Source organism: Pleurodeles waltl, chromosome 8, assembly GCF_031143425.1.
Source record: "Pleurodeles waltl isolate 20211129_DDA chromosome 8, aPleWal1.hap1.20221129, whole genome shotgun sequence".
Lineage (NCBI taxonomy): Eukaryota > Metazoa > Chordata > Amphibia > Caudata > Salamandridae > Pleurodeles > Pleurodeles waltl.
The window spans coordinates 514,070,653-514,086,719 of NC_090447.1; the positions used below are offsets into that span (position 1 = coordinate 514,070,653).

The 16,067-nt window shown below is 46.7% G+C and overlaps 1 protein-coding gene across 1 annotated transcript in view; it reads left to right on the forward strand.

Moving 5' to 3' along the window:
• SH3RF3 (SH3 domain containing ring finger 3) overlaps positions 1–16,067 on the forward strand; it is a 1,332,803-nt gene that overhangs the window by 1,069,944 nt on the left and 246,792 nt on the right. Inside the window, exon 8 of the mRNA XM_069204493.1 lies at positions 5,288–5,622. Coding sequence (XP_069060594.1) covers positions 5,288–5,622 — 335 coding nt within the window. The remainder of the gene's footprint in view (positions 1–5,287; positions 5,623–16,067) is intronic.

Genomic DNA, 16,067 nt, shown 5'->3' on the forward strand with positions numbered 1-16,067 from the left:
CTGGGCCTCTCCTCCCCCCCCTGTCGCACTGCAGCCCTCCGAGCTGCCCGGTTTCCCCCGGCCTCTGTCCCCTGGACGGTGTTCCCGCTACCACTGCCCCCAGGTCCCTGTTGTTGTTGGGGTGTTGGGTTAGCCTGGGTGCCCTGTAGTGGCAGACACACCGCTGATTGAGCTGTCCTAGAGACAGAGGCATGGGCCCGCTGGGTGGGAGCTGTGCTGGTGTTGGCAGAGGGGGTCGGGTCTGGTGTGGCCTGTGGCTGCCTGAGGGGAACCGACTGCCCAGAGGTTCCCGATGGTCCAGGCTGGTCATCAGGTTCACTGTCGACAGAGCTGCTATCCTCAGTGTGGGCCTGTTCCGGTGGTGGGATGGACACTTCTGGACCCTCCTGGCTGGTGTGTTGTCGTTCGGGTCCTGCATGGGGTAAGAGAGTTTGGTTATTGTTTCTGTGTGTACAATAGCGTGCGTGTTATGGGTGCCCTTGTCCCCCAGTGCAGGCATTCCCTTGAGGGAGGTGTTGTGAGGGTAGTTAGTGGGGGGGGGGTTAGCGCAGTGGTCATGCTTAGGTGATGGGTGCCCATGATTTGTGTTGGCATGCAGGAGTTGGTGTTGGGATGGGTGGGTTGTGCTGGTGAGACATTGTCAGGGAGGATGTGTGCTGGGGGGTTGGGGGTGAGGGTGGGGGTGTGGGTTGGCATGCTGTTGGGGTGGGGGGGATATAGTAGTTGAGATTGGACTTACCAGAGTCCATTCCTCCGGCTACTCCTGCGAGGCCCTGAGGATGCAGGATGTTCAAGACGTCTTGCTCCCACGATGTGAATTCGGGAGGGGTGGGTGGGGGTCCGCCGCCAGTCTTCTGGACCGCGATGTTGTGCCTGGAGACCATCGATCGGACCTTCCCCCGTAGGTCGTTCCATCTTTTGCGTATGTCCTCCCTATTCCTGGGATGCTGTCCCACCGCGTTGACCCTGTCCACGATCCGCTGCCATAGCTCCTCCTTCCTAGCTATACTGGTGTGCTGCACCTGCGAGCCGAAGAGCTGGGGTTCCACTCTTAGGATTTCCTCCACCATGACCCGGAGTTCTTGGTCCGAAAAGCGTGGGTGCCTTTGGGGGGCCATGGGGTGGTGTGGGTGAGGTGTGGGGTGGTGTATGTGATGATGAGTATGTTGGTGAGTGGTGCTTTGTGCTACTATGTGGTGTGTGTGATGGTGTAGTGTGCCTCAGTGTGTCTTGCTTTGGATTGTCTGCTGTGTCTCTCTCTCCTTCTCTCAGTAATTATGGTCGCAGGGGTTTGTGGGTGATGTGGGTGTGTGTTTTATAGTTGGTTGATTGTGTGGGAGTGGTGTGTGTATGTGTATCAGGTGTGTGTATTTCAAATTGTCCAATGTGGCTGTGTTTTGGTGATGGGTGTGTATTCTGACCGCCGCGGTGTGTACCGCCAATGGAATACCGCGTTTGAATGACCGCCGTGTGGATTCGTGGGTCGTAATGGCATGGGCGTATTTCTGTTGGCGTGACGGTGGAGGTTTGGTCATCTCCAGTTTATCGCTGCCCGCTGATGTGGCGGGCTGCAGTGGAGGACGGAATTTTGGAGGTTTGGCCGTTGTGGGTCAGAATGACCGTGGCGGTTAGCCGCGGCGGTGTTATGGCGGTCTTCTGACCGGCGGTAAGGGCCTTTTACCGCCGAGGTCAGAATGACCCCGTAAGTGCCACGTTTACATGTGTTGAATTTTACAAAATGGCAAATAAATATAAAAAAAGGTTGCGCAAAAAAGGATCAAATATTCTAATCTCAGTCTGATATAATCATGCAAAGTACAGTCCCAGAAAAGGTGTGTCAGGTGTGCAATGAGTAAAACATAATCAACAGTTTTCTACTTACTACCGATGGCATTGCAAATACCCTTTTTTTGCACTTTTATATAGTGCAAACTTGACCCGAAGATATTGGAGCACTTTACACGAGCACCAGTTACATTATTCAAAGTCACATTCATGTATTTTTTTAGATATGGGGAGATTAACTGATTTGCCCATAATCACAGGCTGTTGAGCCGACGTTGACACTCAATCCTGGTTTCTCAGTCCCTAATTTGGCCATTATGACCTTAACGCCACATCCTCTCCCCTAGAATCTTGCTCAAGATTTCAGAGCTCTTAACTCATAGCTCCCTCCTTATTTCATATGCCCTACGTCTGGGCCTATTGATGATGCTTCTTCCCTTGTATTCTCTCAGGTCCTCAAATTGGACCATTATGATTTATTCACATATTCACACTCAAAACGCTCGATTCACACAGATTTTACTGTTACTTACTCATTTACTGTTCCTTGTACAGCATACTCTTGGAAATGAGGCATAAGCCAGAAGTACAATAAGAGTAAAGGCCTCTTTTATGGGATGGCAAGCTGCCCACTATCCTTCCAGATTAGCAGAGTACCCCATGTGCCTAACACAGGTCTCTGTTCCTTCATTGTATCTGCTGTGCAGCAGGTTCACTGAATGCAGAGGAAAATGTCAAACAGGCGCCATGATTGTTTGACCCCACTCGCCACTCATTTTTGTTTTCCTGAAACAAGCTCCGAAAGGGGGAGTTTGTTTCAGGAAAACAAAAGAACAAAGGCTCTGACGTACAGCAAGTGTTTTTTTGCCCTTTGCCTCAGGGCCATTGTTTTTAATGGCTAGGACCTTCCTGTTGTGCACGGAGGTTCCAGGCTGGGAAATCTAATGATGGTTACCTTGCCCTAAGTAATGCTTGGTGACTGCCTCTGTTACCTGAAGGCCAAATAGCAGACGTACTTGTAAGTCCAAGGGTTTCTGCTAGTGGAGCGAACCAAGGTTCTGCCAGTAAAACCCAATGGTTCCCACTGCTAAATGTGGCACTGTAACGGTGTACATGATGGACCAGGCATCTGCGTTTTTTTTACAGAAATACTGACTATTCCAACCACTAAATGAACTCAGAGCAAAATCATTGTGAACCGGCCCTTTGCAGCTTTGTCATTAAACAACTGTCCCGCCGTGTTCCAGATGTTCTCTCTCAATGCCACCATGGCTCAAAAGTGGGGCTGAGGCCGGAGGGGGCGGGCAACTTCACTAGCTGGAGTACCCTGGGGTGCTGTAACAAAGAGGGTGAGCCTTTGAGGCTCACCGCCAGGTGTTACAGTTCCTGCAGGGGGAGTTGAGAAGCACATCCACCCAGTACAGGCTTTGTTACTAGCCACAGAGTGACAAAGGCACTCTCCCCATGTGGCCAGCAACATGTCTGGTGTGTGGCAGGCTGCTAAAACTAGTCATCCCACACTGGAAGTCGGGTATGGTTTCAGGGGGCATCTCTAAGATGCCCTCTGGTGTGTATTTCACAATAAAATGTACACTGGCATAAGTGTGCATTTATTGTGCTGAGAAGTTTGATACCAAACTTCCCAGTTTTCAGTGTAGCCATTATGGTGCCCTGGAGTTCGTGTATGACAGATTTCCAGACCATACACTCTTATGGCTACCCTGCACTTACAATGTCTAAGGTTTTGCTTAGACACTGTAGGGGCATAGTGCTCATGCACCTATGCCCTCACCTATGGTATAGTGCACCCTGCCTTAGGGCTGTAAAGCCTGCTAGAGGGGTGACTTATCTATGCCATAGGCAGTGTGAGGTTGGCATGGCACCCTGAGGGGAGTGCCATGTCGACTTAGTCATTTTTTCCCCACCAGCACACACAAGCTGGCAAGCAGTGTGTCTGTGCTGAGTGAGGGGTCACCAGGGTGGCATAAGACATGCTGCAGCCCTTAGAGACCTTCCCTGGCACCAGGGCCTTTGGTACCAGGGGTACCAGTTACAAGGGACTTACCTGGATGCCAGGGTGTGCCAATTGTGGAAACAAAGGTACAGGTTAGGGAAAGAACACTGGTGCTGGGTCCTGGTTAGCAGTCCTCAGCACACTTTCAAATCATAACTTGGCATCAGCAAAGGCAAAAAGTCAGGGGGTAACCATGCCAAGGAGGCATTTCCTTACACCATTGTTTTTAATGGCTAGGACCTTCCTGTTGTGCACGGAGGTTCCAGGCTGGGAAATCTAATGATGGTTGCCTTGCCCTAAGTAATGCTTGGTGACTGCCTCTGTTACCTGAAGGCCAAATAGCAGACGTACTTGTATGTCCAAGGGTTTCTGCTAGTGGAGCGAACCAAGGTTCTGCCAGTAAAACCCAATGGTTCCCACTGCTAAATGTGGCACTGTAACTGTGTAGATGATGGACCAGGCATCTGCGTTTTTTTTACAGAAATACTGACTCTTCCAACCTCTAAATGGACTCAGAGCAAAATCATTGTGAAACGGCCCTTTGCAGCTTTGTCATTAAACAACTGTCCCGCCGTGTTCCAGATGTTCTCTCTCAATGCCACCATGGCTCAATGTGTTAAATACTTGCTTCTGGAATCTGTTGTGCCATCTCAACCACAAACTAGAGTGCTTAGAAGTTGCAATTGGTCTTATGTGCTATACTAAATAAATACATTTTGTATTAGAACATTGAAATGGTGGGAGCTCCATTGAAGTCAATGGAGTGCTCTGGGCTTCTAATGGCAATAGAAGCCCAGTGCACCAACATACCAATGTTTTTCACACAGTAACAGCTGTGAACCAAGGCCTCACGGAGCCCAAGGGGATTTCAGTCCCCTCGGGCTCTGTCAGGCCTTTGTTTTATTTATTAGAACATTCTGCCCTCTAGTGGTGGAATGTTCTAACAGCCTTATAGCCCTTCATAGCTGGGATATACTGGCCATTAAAGTCCTGCTCCCATGTTAAAGATACCCTTGCCTTTGGCTCAGTCCTTTAACGCTGGAGCGGGCCTTTAATGGCCGGTACAGTCTGCGACTGGGGGTTGCAAGGCTATACTGAATTGTACTTTCCACCCACCTACTCCGCCCATATTCCAGAGAAAACAGATAAGCCATCTCTTCACCTTTGTCTTTCTCTCATTCCCAGCCAGACCATGACTGTCAAATATTCTACACTGTTGTCTAACCTTTCGTAAAACTATAAGATTTGTGTTCTGAAAATAATACAATAAATTTGCACCACAGTAGATCCCTAACCAGGGAGTGATTTTGTCTGAGCTATGAAGATAAGAGTTTTGCCTCTGTCAATTTTTGAACAATATTAAATAACTGTTTTCATTGTCATCAATTTGTTTTTACGGGTGTTTTTTTTTACTGGTTAATGTAATCCAGTGGCAGGGTTGTATTATAGCAATTAAAGTAATAATTTGTCTTGATACATTTTTTGCAGCCCCACACTCTAACGGTCAAGTGCAGGAGCGACCCACAGCAACCGTCTCCCCTCTCAGGACGCAGAGCTCTCCATGCCGTTCACCAGCAAGCGTTGTTAGACCGCACTCCGTGGTCTCCCCTCAGCACATCCACCACTCCCCAATCCAAGGCAGCCCTGGAGCGCACAGTGCTAGGCCAGCCATCCCTCTGACGTCAGCAGCAGCAGCCATTACTCCGCCAAATGTCAGCGCTGCAAACCTAAACGGTGAGGTAGCAAACGGACCAATAAACCGCTTGGCCACGTCTAGTCCAACCAACACAGGCAGCAAAACGGAAGAGCGCAAGAATGAAAAAGTAAGTCTTCTTTCCTTTTACGAGTGTTTAATAAGCAATCAGGACAGTCTTCTTTCTACAAGCCAGGTGGATGCTTGCTTTGCCTTGTTTTCTTATGATTAACTTCGCTTAGTTGTTTTTTTCAGCACATGTTGATATAATTTGGATATTGTTCTGCACTGGCATAATTTGTCTATTGACTTATTAATTATTATCTCGTCGCTCCATTAAGAATACTAAAAAGTCTGACACAGTTCCTATTGCTCGATTTTATTCAAACAGTTTGCCCAGATGTGAAGTTTGAATTAGGATGGTCAGTATCACATTTCCCTCGACCATGCATGAGCATATTACCACAAAGTTTTGTTTTTTTACTTCTATGTCCAGTTTTATAGAGCAGGGACACAGCTCAGAAGTAGGCAATAGTGTTGATCAGGATGACAGACATATACACCCCTTTACGAAATGAATGGCACAAAACAAAGAACAGTATAACATTTTACAAGCAGCATATGCATGTCAGGGAAAAAGAAATATATATACAGTCATTTTGAGGTGATCTGAAAATGAAGGCAATGAGGGAAAGGCATAATATGATAGGCAGGAGAGGAAAATCATACATTGGAAGGCATTATTGATGGGTAAATTGGTCACCTTGAAAAAGAGACAAAGGCACTGTTGTCAAGCATCCTAAGCTCACGGATAGTAAGACTGAGGCAAGGAGTATCAAGAGTAATGAGCGAGCAGAAGCATGCAAAACTGAGGAAGTCGAACATTAGCTTTAGATCAAGCTTCTAGTCTTTTTTTATCACCGAGGAAAGACAGGGACTTCTGATATGGAAGTCAAGAGTTGTAGAGTTGGAAGAAGTCATTATTTGTAGGCTGCATCTCTGTATAGTGTCCAAGGGGCAGGTTGTAAATGTTTTCGTGGCTGGGTCTTCCTGTGCTTTGCCCATATTGTTCTAGACAGAGAAGGCGAAGGACTGTTCTTAAAGTTTATCTTTGACACCTTATTGAAAGTTAAGCTTTGCAGAAATTGACATGTACTCATTTCATGTTACATCTTGTCATCGAAGGGAATGACGTTTGGTTGTTTCACTGTACAGCATCTGGGACTGCCTTGATATCTATGCAGTATTTAAAAACCACATAACATGATTTCTTAATAGCTAGCAAACTGCTTATTTTCCTAATTAAAAATAACAATAGAACAAATAATAATGATGCTAATAATAATTGCAATAATAATATTACCAATAACAACTCTAATTACATGATGATGATTACTATTATTATTGTTATTATTTTGAGTTGTTACTCAGCTGTTAGCTTTTGGGTTGTTTATATGACTGATACTTTACTGAAAAGGCATATTTTCTAAAATCTGTCCTTTTAGGTCAGTGCTCTGTTTTTTCACCATGCATTGAGAATTCCCAGTTTTTACAAGAGCCCTCTCTTTCACTGCCAGTGCATTGAAAGCGTACTGAGTGTAACTGCAGATCATGTGAGTGGAAGACCGGGGAGGGTGTATAGTTTAAGGATGGGAGCCACATTTGATGGAGGTCACGTGATTTATGGTGGCCCCTGTCTGGTGTTAGGCATAAAGAAACTCAAGGCAGGATGCTTGAAATATGTCAAGTCATAGGACAATTACTTCAGGCACTGTGGATACGCCTTTGCAGTCCATATGTCTTTCGTACCTGGCATTGACAATTTTAAGCCAGCCTGCTTTTTATGTACCAAATGTATACGAGCTGAGCTGGTAGTCAGTCCCATGAAAAATAGAAGGATTGGTGCAGTCAAGCCATTCTGTGTATATCTTAGAAACTAATTCCTGGAGGCTTCTGGTCAAGACTTACGTCAGGGGAAGATCTACCTATGTCTGCACCCATTGTCAAAGCGGATGTAGCATCGCTGCCTGTCAGGGACATCTTACTACTCCGTATCTCGCTTGGACTATAGAGACAATCCACTGCAGATTTTGTTACCTCATGCTCTCGAGCCATTTTTGAAGCAGCTGTGTAGTTCGATGAAAACTTCATTGCGGCAAGTTGTTTTCCTGCTCTGTATTCCATTGCTTAATTTGTAAATAAAAACGTGCCAGTGCCCAAAGCCCTCCTCTTAAACATGCGGCTGCAGCAATTAAATGTGGGAACACGGAATACTGGGGTGGCGTAATCCTGAAGCCATCTTGAGCCTCTTCAATCCATATAAAGCCAATCCCTGCCCCTTCAGCTCACTCTTGCAGCTTTCTACTTTCTCCCTTCATGACGCTTTTTCGTGTTTCCCTTCTTCCGTCTTTCCCATGTGTGTCTTTTCCTCGCAACAAATGCTTGAGACAGAAGAATAAGCCCCGACCCTCAAAAATAAGTGCCAATGCTCAGCACCGGAAACAACAAGCACAAATTAAGCATTGATGTATTCTCTCTATTGTGCGTCTGCCATGCTGATCGGGTGAGTAGTCACATCCTCATGGATTTCCTCTGCATGTGGCATGCGCTCCGAAATCTTGAACTTTCAGGTGTTTCACGTGGCAACCTGACTTTTTGCAGTGAACATGTACCCATTCTAGTGCACAGTCCTTGGTGGCTTAGCTTCGAGACAACACGCACCTTTGTTCCTTTGGACAGATCACGGGCAAGCACTGCATCGCCGACTCTAAGAGCGGATCATAATGGTACTCTCCTGCCATCTATCTAAGCCTTCGTTCTTTACCTCTGTTGTTGAGTGCTCCACTGTAGGTCACTGTGTTCAGGCAGAGGTTTTGTCTGTACCCTGTGGGTTCGACACCACTAATGTGCTATTGTGAATATGGGGTGATATTGTGAGAATGTTGCATGACAAAAGATCTCTGGCAAGCACCTGTTTCCAGCTATGCTGTTTGAAGCACTTTCTTTAGTGTTCCCTGTTAAAGATATCTGATGAAGTGTTGAAAGCCTTTACCCTTGAATAGCAGCAAACGGTCAGTTTTGACTACTTTGAGCATTTTCAAAAATTCTTGTAATTTTAGGTAGCCTTAGAAGTAATGAGCCACAGTGCCTGGTGTCACACATCTCTTCAGTCATTCGGAGTTAGTTTCAGCGTGGCTTGCCTACAATTGTGGGTAGCCGACACGTGCTTCACCTCAATACATTCAACACCTACGTGGAAATGTAGGAAATGATCTTCAAACAGGAATTTGTGCACGTATTGAAAAGGAATAGGGCACTCATAATGAGGGATTCATTGTTTTAAAGCGCTTTGACAGGGTGGGTGGATTGGTGTGTACTAAAACGGCACTGACAACATATAATTTGTCAAGTCACGAATGCATTTACTAAAGGCACCTGGGAAATCCTGTGTTCCATGAATGGGGAGAAATTATTGTTTGATGAGCTTTTACTGCTAAAATAAGATTTTTTGTTTGAGTTTAAAGATGTAAGAAGTAAGGTTTTTTAAGCATCAATGGGAACCTAAAGAAGTGTAAGGTTAGGTGGAATGAGGACATTAAGCGGACACTACAAACAAAACCTCAAAGAGTGTATGCAGTTTTTATAATGTCCCATAATTAATATCAAATTTCAAGAAGCTCATGAACCAATTGAGTCATTTGCGGGGGCATTAAAAAGGTTAGTGACCACATGTAGATTTGGAGTTTTCAGAGGTCAAATGCTGTGAAATCAACTAAAGAAGAATGCAAATAAGATGACTCCTTAGGAAAGGTTATGGCTTAGTGGGAGCCCCGACCAAAACCAAAGGTAAATAAATATATGTGCGATGGGTAGTATGGAAATACAGTTAATACAAAGAAGAATATAAGAACCAAAGACTGAAAACGTTGAAATAATAAGGAAAGAGCTGGGACTTGTAGGTTTCTTGACGGTGTTACAGCACTAACCGTTTGTCTCATTTAAAATGATATTTAGATATGACAAATGATTGAATGCGCGCCGTTCCATGATGGGCCATTTTACAAGTTTACCCAGACCAAGGAACCGGAGTGTAAAGTAATCAACAAACTACCTGTGAGAGAGGTGAAAGTCAGTGAAATTATTGAGATTATGCAAAGCATTTAGGATGGATTATCGAACATGAATGGTGTAGAGGCCTGCCACTGTGGAGGGTGCTTCAGTTAACAAGATAGCTGGCTTGCAGTCTGCATGTTCCTTGACTGTTATCAGTGTGTGCATAAATGGATAGAAAAGGGCGGGAAATTTGGGGCAAAGAAACTGTGAAAGCTAGGCATAGAGGTTGGAGTCTATGGGGTGGATGATCAAGTTGCTAAAATACTTCTCTGCAAACTGAAAGTATAAGGATTATACAGTGTCAATGAATGTGATTAAAATATGGGGCCATCCCAATTAAGCTGAAAGTGAGGACCGTCCCACTCCACTCAAAATTGTTTGTTTCTCATCGGGAGAATTGATTGATTTTCTCGGACGCTGACTTGAAGCATGGGCTTGGGTTGTTTGGAATAGATACTCCGGGTGGCGCTGTGCAGGTTCTTATGTACTAGGTAAAGGATTTTGAAATTGCTAATGTGCTTAACTGCCGATGTCTCTCGTGACTGCGGTGCTGGAGAGATGTCATCTGCTCCGTGGAAGATGAGAATCCCTTGGACAGGTGGGTTTTGCACTTTCTGGTGCTTGCTCATCATTTTGTCAGACAGGTAATCATGCCAATTAAAAGGCAGTGTCATATGATCACTAGAAGGTAGTAGCAGTACCTTCTTGATCGATCGAGGAAACGCCTGGTTTGACTAATCCTTTTTTGTGCTTGTGAAATGCACGCTTTGACAGGCAGGTTGTCTCCTTGATCCTCCAGCAGACTAATATGGATTTGGGTTTCATCAGTGTACAAATGGAAGCCGATGTGGTTGTAGAGAATGGTCATGAGAGGTGCAAGGGAAGCACTGATTAGGGCCATCGGGTGACCTTTGAAGCATGCTGCTAGGCCACTTTTCTGGCATCAGCAAAACAGGAATCCATATTCAACTGATACAATGTGACACGAATGACCAGAACCATGTGAGTGCAGATCCCTCAGTTATGCAAGAGATATTCAGTTGAGTGAGATGACTACCATAGTCTATCTGTTGAAGGCTGAGGTGAGATCAAGGACAAAAGAACAATCCTGACCAAGATCCCTGGCTGGGAGTCAATTCTCCTCTAATGTTAATTAAGGATGGTACGGTGACCCTGCCTGGTCTGAAGACAACCTAAAAATTGTTGAAGTGGCTGGTATTTCACAGAGATTTGTGAAATGACTACCTTTCAAGAATCTTTGCAATGGATAGTAGATAGGGACATGCTTACAGTTTGCCTGCTGGGCATTTCTTATTGTTTAGTTTTGATATTTACAGTGCTTGCACCCTTCATGGTGAACATATTGTATTCTGTACCTACTTTAAGGGGCTTTGGGTGACCCTCCTTCAGCTGTTGGCTTATATTGATCCAGCATCTTCAGCAACTGAATCAATCAATCAATCAATCTATTTGTAAAGCGCGCTACTCACCCGGAGGGTCTCAAGGCGCTAGGGGAAGTGGGGACTGCTCGAATAGCCAGGTCTTGAGATGCTTCCTGAAGGAGAGGTGATCTTGGGTAAGACGGAGGTGGATGGGGAGGGAGTTCCATGTCTTGGCTGCCAGGTAGGAGAAGGATCTTCCTCCCATGGTGGCTCTTCGAATGCGTGGAACAGCGGCGAGGGCGTGGCTGGAAGAACGTAGCTGGCGGGTGGGAGTGTAGAAGGTCAGGCGGTTGTTGAGGTACCTGGGGCCCAGGTCGTGGAGGGCTTTGTATGCGTGGGTGAGGAGTCGGAACGTGATTCTCTTGCTGACGGGGAGCCAGTGCAGGTCTTTCAGGTGTCCGGAGATGTGGCTGTGACGGGGGATGTCCAGGATGAGTCGTGCGGAGGCGTTCTGGATGCGTTGGAGTCTTTTCTGTAGTTTGACTGTGGTTCCGGTGTAGAGGGTGTTACCGTAGTCCAAACGGCTGGTGACCAGTGCCTGGGTAACCGTTTTCCTGGTTTCGGTGGGGATCCATCGGAAGATCTTTCGGAGCATACGTAGGATGTTGAAGCATGATGATGAGACGGCGTTGACTTGTCTGGTCATCGAAAGGGAGAAGTCCAGGATGAAGCCCAGGTTGCGTGCGTGGTCTGTTGGTTTGGGCGCGCTGCCCAGTGCGGGGGGCCACCAGGAGTCGTCCCAAGCAGAGGGAGATGGTCCAAGGATGAGGACTTCCGTCTTGTCTGGGTTCAGTTTCAGGCGGCTGTTCATCATCCACTCGGCTACGTCTTTCATCCCTTCGTGGAGGTTGGTTCTGGCGGTGGCTGGGTCGTTGGTGAGGGAGAGGATCAGCTGGGTGTCATCGGCGTAGGAGATGATGTTGAGGTTGTGTTGGCGTGCGATGGCTGCGAGGGGGCTCATGTAGACGTTGAAGAGGGTGGGGCTGAGTGATGATCCTTGTGGTACGCCGCAGATGACTCTGGTGGCCTTGGATCTGAACGGGGGGAGGCGGACTCTCTGGGTTCTTCCGGCGAGGAATGAAATGATCCAATCTAGGGCCTTCTCTTGGATTCCGATGTTGCTGAGGCGCTGTACTAGGGTGTGGTGGCAGACCGTGTCGAACGCTGCGGAGAGGTCTAGGAGGATGAGGGCCGCTGTTTCCCCGTTGTCGAGCAGGGCTCGGATGTCGTCAGTGGCTGCGATGAGGACGGTCTCGGTGCTGTGGTTGGCTCGGAAGCCGGATTGCGAGTGGTCGAGGGATCCGTTCGTCTCGAGGAAGGCAGCGAGCGGTCTGTTGACGGTCTTCTCGATGACTTTGGCAGGAAACGGGAGGAGCGAGATGGGGCGGTAGTTCTTGAGGTCGGTGGGGTCTGCTGATGGTTTCTTCAGGAGGGCGCTGAGTTCGGCATGCTTCCAGCTCTCCGGGAAGGTGGCGGTGTTGAAGGAGCAGTTAATGATGTCCCGGAGTTGGGGTGCGATGACGGAGTCGGCCTTGTTGAAGACGTGGTGAGGGCATGGATCGGATGGTGATCCGGAGTGGATGGTGTTCATCGTGTGGGTGGTGTCTTCGGTGCTGACTGGGGTCCAGGCGCGGAATGAATGAATGAATATATGAAATACTATTTGTATAGAACAACATCTGCCTTCAAAGAGGTGTCCCGACGCTTCAGCAAGACACAGCTTAACTAAATGGAGAACAATCACTGAAAGGGAAGGAGTTTTCCTAAGCGCATTTGGAACCTATTCCAGTGCATCACAAGGCAAAGAAGGAATTTCATCTCTTCCAGCTTTATGCATTTTCAGGACTTGCAATGCGAAGGGACTGGTGGAATTTAATGTTCTAATCAGCTGATAGCAGGTGAGCCTACGTCTAAGGTAAAAAGGCCTTTCTGGTAGAAGGCCCTATCAGTGACGTATGAGTATTGGGATAAGACATTGTCGATCATAGCTTCGTTCACCCCGTAGAAGTAATTTAGTCTCACCATTTTTAGCTGTTTTGGAGTGTCCTTCGGATTCCACTGGAATGCTATTTTATACTGAAATCATGTAATGAGTGGTGCGTTAACACTGGAGAGCGAGGGCTGACAAAAGCATCTGGAAAATGTTTGTTACAGAAAAAAGGGTTGCTTTATTTTCGATAGCATACATTTATATATGCTTTGGTTACCACCCCCTTCCCTGTACTGTGTGGCAAACAAGCACTGGCAAAGCCAATAGGTTTATTTTGTGTGTGGTGTGCGCAAGTCCAATCCACATGCCATAAAAACATGAAACCTATTAGTTTTGCCTATACCTGCAGTAAATTACAGGGCTACAAGTGAATGCTTTTGATTGCAGGGTACTACCCCATGAGAGAAGAAAAGCATTGATAAACCTTGTTCAGGTCCAAGTGGTAGCAGGCTCGCAAAATTGGATATTTTCAAATTTGCTGGGATCAGAGCAAGCCAGAGAGTTTTAGGCTACTGATGATGTTCGTAACCTCATCCTGGCAAGAATGTGTTCAAGATGTAAACAGACCTCTGCATAAACAGCTGCTTTTATAAACAAATGAAAGTGCTGTGGCTTTGTGAAATGCTGAGGTGGCCCACGGTTAATCTGACACCTGTCAGGGTGTGCTTGATGCGCTGTGAAGCAGTGTGCCACTGCAGTCAAAGTGCTGCTAATGAAAGCAAGCAGTAGGTCAGCCTGTAGAGCAACCGACTTAAGAATATAACAAATATGTTTTCGTTTCCCCATGATTTGTGTCCTGCTAACAGGTCTCATACATCACGCTTGCGAGCCGTACAGAGGAAGCTCCGCCAAGGCGCGCTGATTAAACAATACTTGCGAGCACAAGCAGTTTCTTTTTTCATTTCTTTGGACAGCAAAACAGGGGAAAATTAGCTGCCCTCCAAATGTCCAAAATGCTCGTCCTCTGACTCATCAAACTCGTCGAAGGCCCGCAGCAAAGCTGTGTTTGTTCAGTTCGTAATCACTGTATTTCAAGGTTTTTCAAGTGCGCTGAAGGAAAGCTTGTAAACAATTTTGTAGTCGAGGTCTCGGAAAAATGCTTGCAGCAGCGCACGACTTGCAATACATGATGTCTATGGCTGCGGGCATCTCCAGATTCGCAGTGCTGGTGCTGGGAAAACTAACGAAGGACTACAAAGAAAACAAATGAGAGACAAAGTAAGTACGTCTGACATTTTATAGTGCAGTGGAATATGAAGGTGTTTTATGTCTATTATTTTCAAAGTGTGTATTTGCGTGTGTGTGTGTTAAGAGAGAGAGAAAAGAGGGAAACGTTGGCAGTCTCACTAGTGTGAGGCCTCAACTACTATCTTAAAGGTATCCTTCGTCACTGGTTCCCCATGTACCCGACTGGTGAAAAACCTCAGCATAGCCCAAAGTGGTATGGAGAGACTTGTTGTGTAATTTGTGGATTGTATCTGGATAGCTAACATGAGGAAAGGGAAAACATAATGATTTAAAAATTGTGTAGGTGAGGGATACAAAGCGATATTGACTTCACTAATGCCATAACTACGTTCAAAACAAGCAGCTATGCGTCTCCAACCTTGCAATCCTTTTATAGCCTACATGTTTTAGTACCTTGGAAGGAAGGCCTTCGATCACACCGACTGGGACTACCTGAGGTTGGTTTTGAAAGTGCCCAGATGCATTTATCGGGCCAGAAGGAGGAACAAACCACACAAAATTGTCTTAAGGGGTAAAAGGCCGCTTTAATAGAACAGGTCCGGTATAAACAATAACCTTGGCTTTCAGCCTCACAAAACTATAACACCTCACTAAACAAAATTTCCTCCTAACCCCTCCCCCACCCTCTAAAATTGCCCCTCCCCAATACCCTTGATCAATCCCTTCCCCCTCTGTCTTGCTGCCCACCTTCTGTATTTCCCCTTGCCTTTCTTCCCTTGTGACCCTTGCTACAACCTCCCTGGCCTCAAATCTGTCCACATCATCCCCTTTCCCCCAAAGGCTTTACGAATCCCCCGCCCCAACCAGACCTGCCTACCAGCGGCATAACACAAAAAGGACCAAATACACCAAAGTACTAATAACCAAGCCGCACCACAAAACTGTCCTATTACAGCCTACTTAAGCCAAAACAGCAAAAAACTGCAACTAAATTTTACGAGTACCGCCTCCTGGGTGTGACTGCGGCCAAAGAGGCCGCCCACACCCAACCCTCCCATTATATTCCCACCCCAACAAACCCACCCCTTCCTGGCAACCGTCCAATCACATTCCGATCCCTCTGTGGTCCGTTCCACAAGCCCGATCAGCCCGGGGGGAGACCGGGCAAGCCCGGCTCCCCCAAGCCCCCATCGGGCCAGAAGGAGGAACAAACCACACAAAATCGTCTTAAGGGGTAAAAGGCTGCTTTAATAGAACAGGTCCGGTTTAAAAAATAACCTTGGCTTTCAGCCTCAAAAACTATAACACCTCACTAAACGAAATTTCTTCCTAACCCCTACCCCACCCTCTAAAATTGCCCCTCCCCAATACCCTTGATCAATCCCTTCCCCCTCTGTCTTGCTGCCCACCTTCTGTATTTCCCCTTGCCTTTCTTCCCTTGTGACCCTTGCTACAACCTCCCTGGCCTCAAATCTTTCTGCATCATCCCCTTCCCCCACAAAGGCTTTACGAATACCCCGCCACGCAGGAAAACCCGCCAGGCGATTTCCTGCCCCCACCCCCCCCCCCTCAAAAATTCTAACGATCCCACAACCTCTCCCCCCAACAAATCAGCAATAAAAATTCTAAGTTCCAATAAATACAGCTCATTACCCATAAAGGTCAAATGCACTCCATCTTGTCGATACAAACCAACCTCTGAAATCACTAAATTCTCGTGCTGCAAAAAAGAAAACCCTTTTTCCTGACAATTTTTTTTTTCATTTCCCTGTTTACCTTCCTCCTCTGCTTCTCTATACCCAAGATAGAATACGCTCCTCTCCAAACCTTACGAGGAACCAA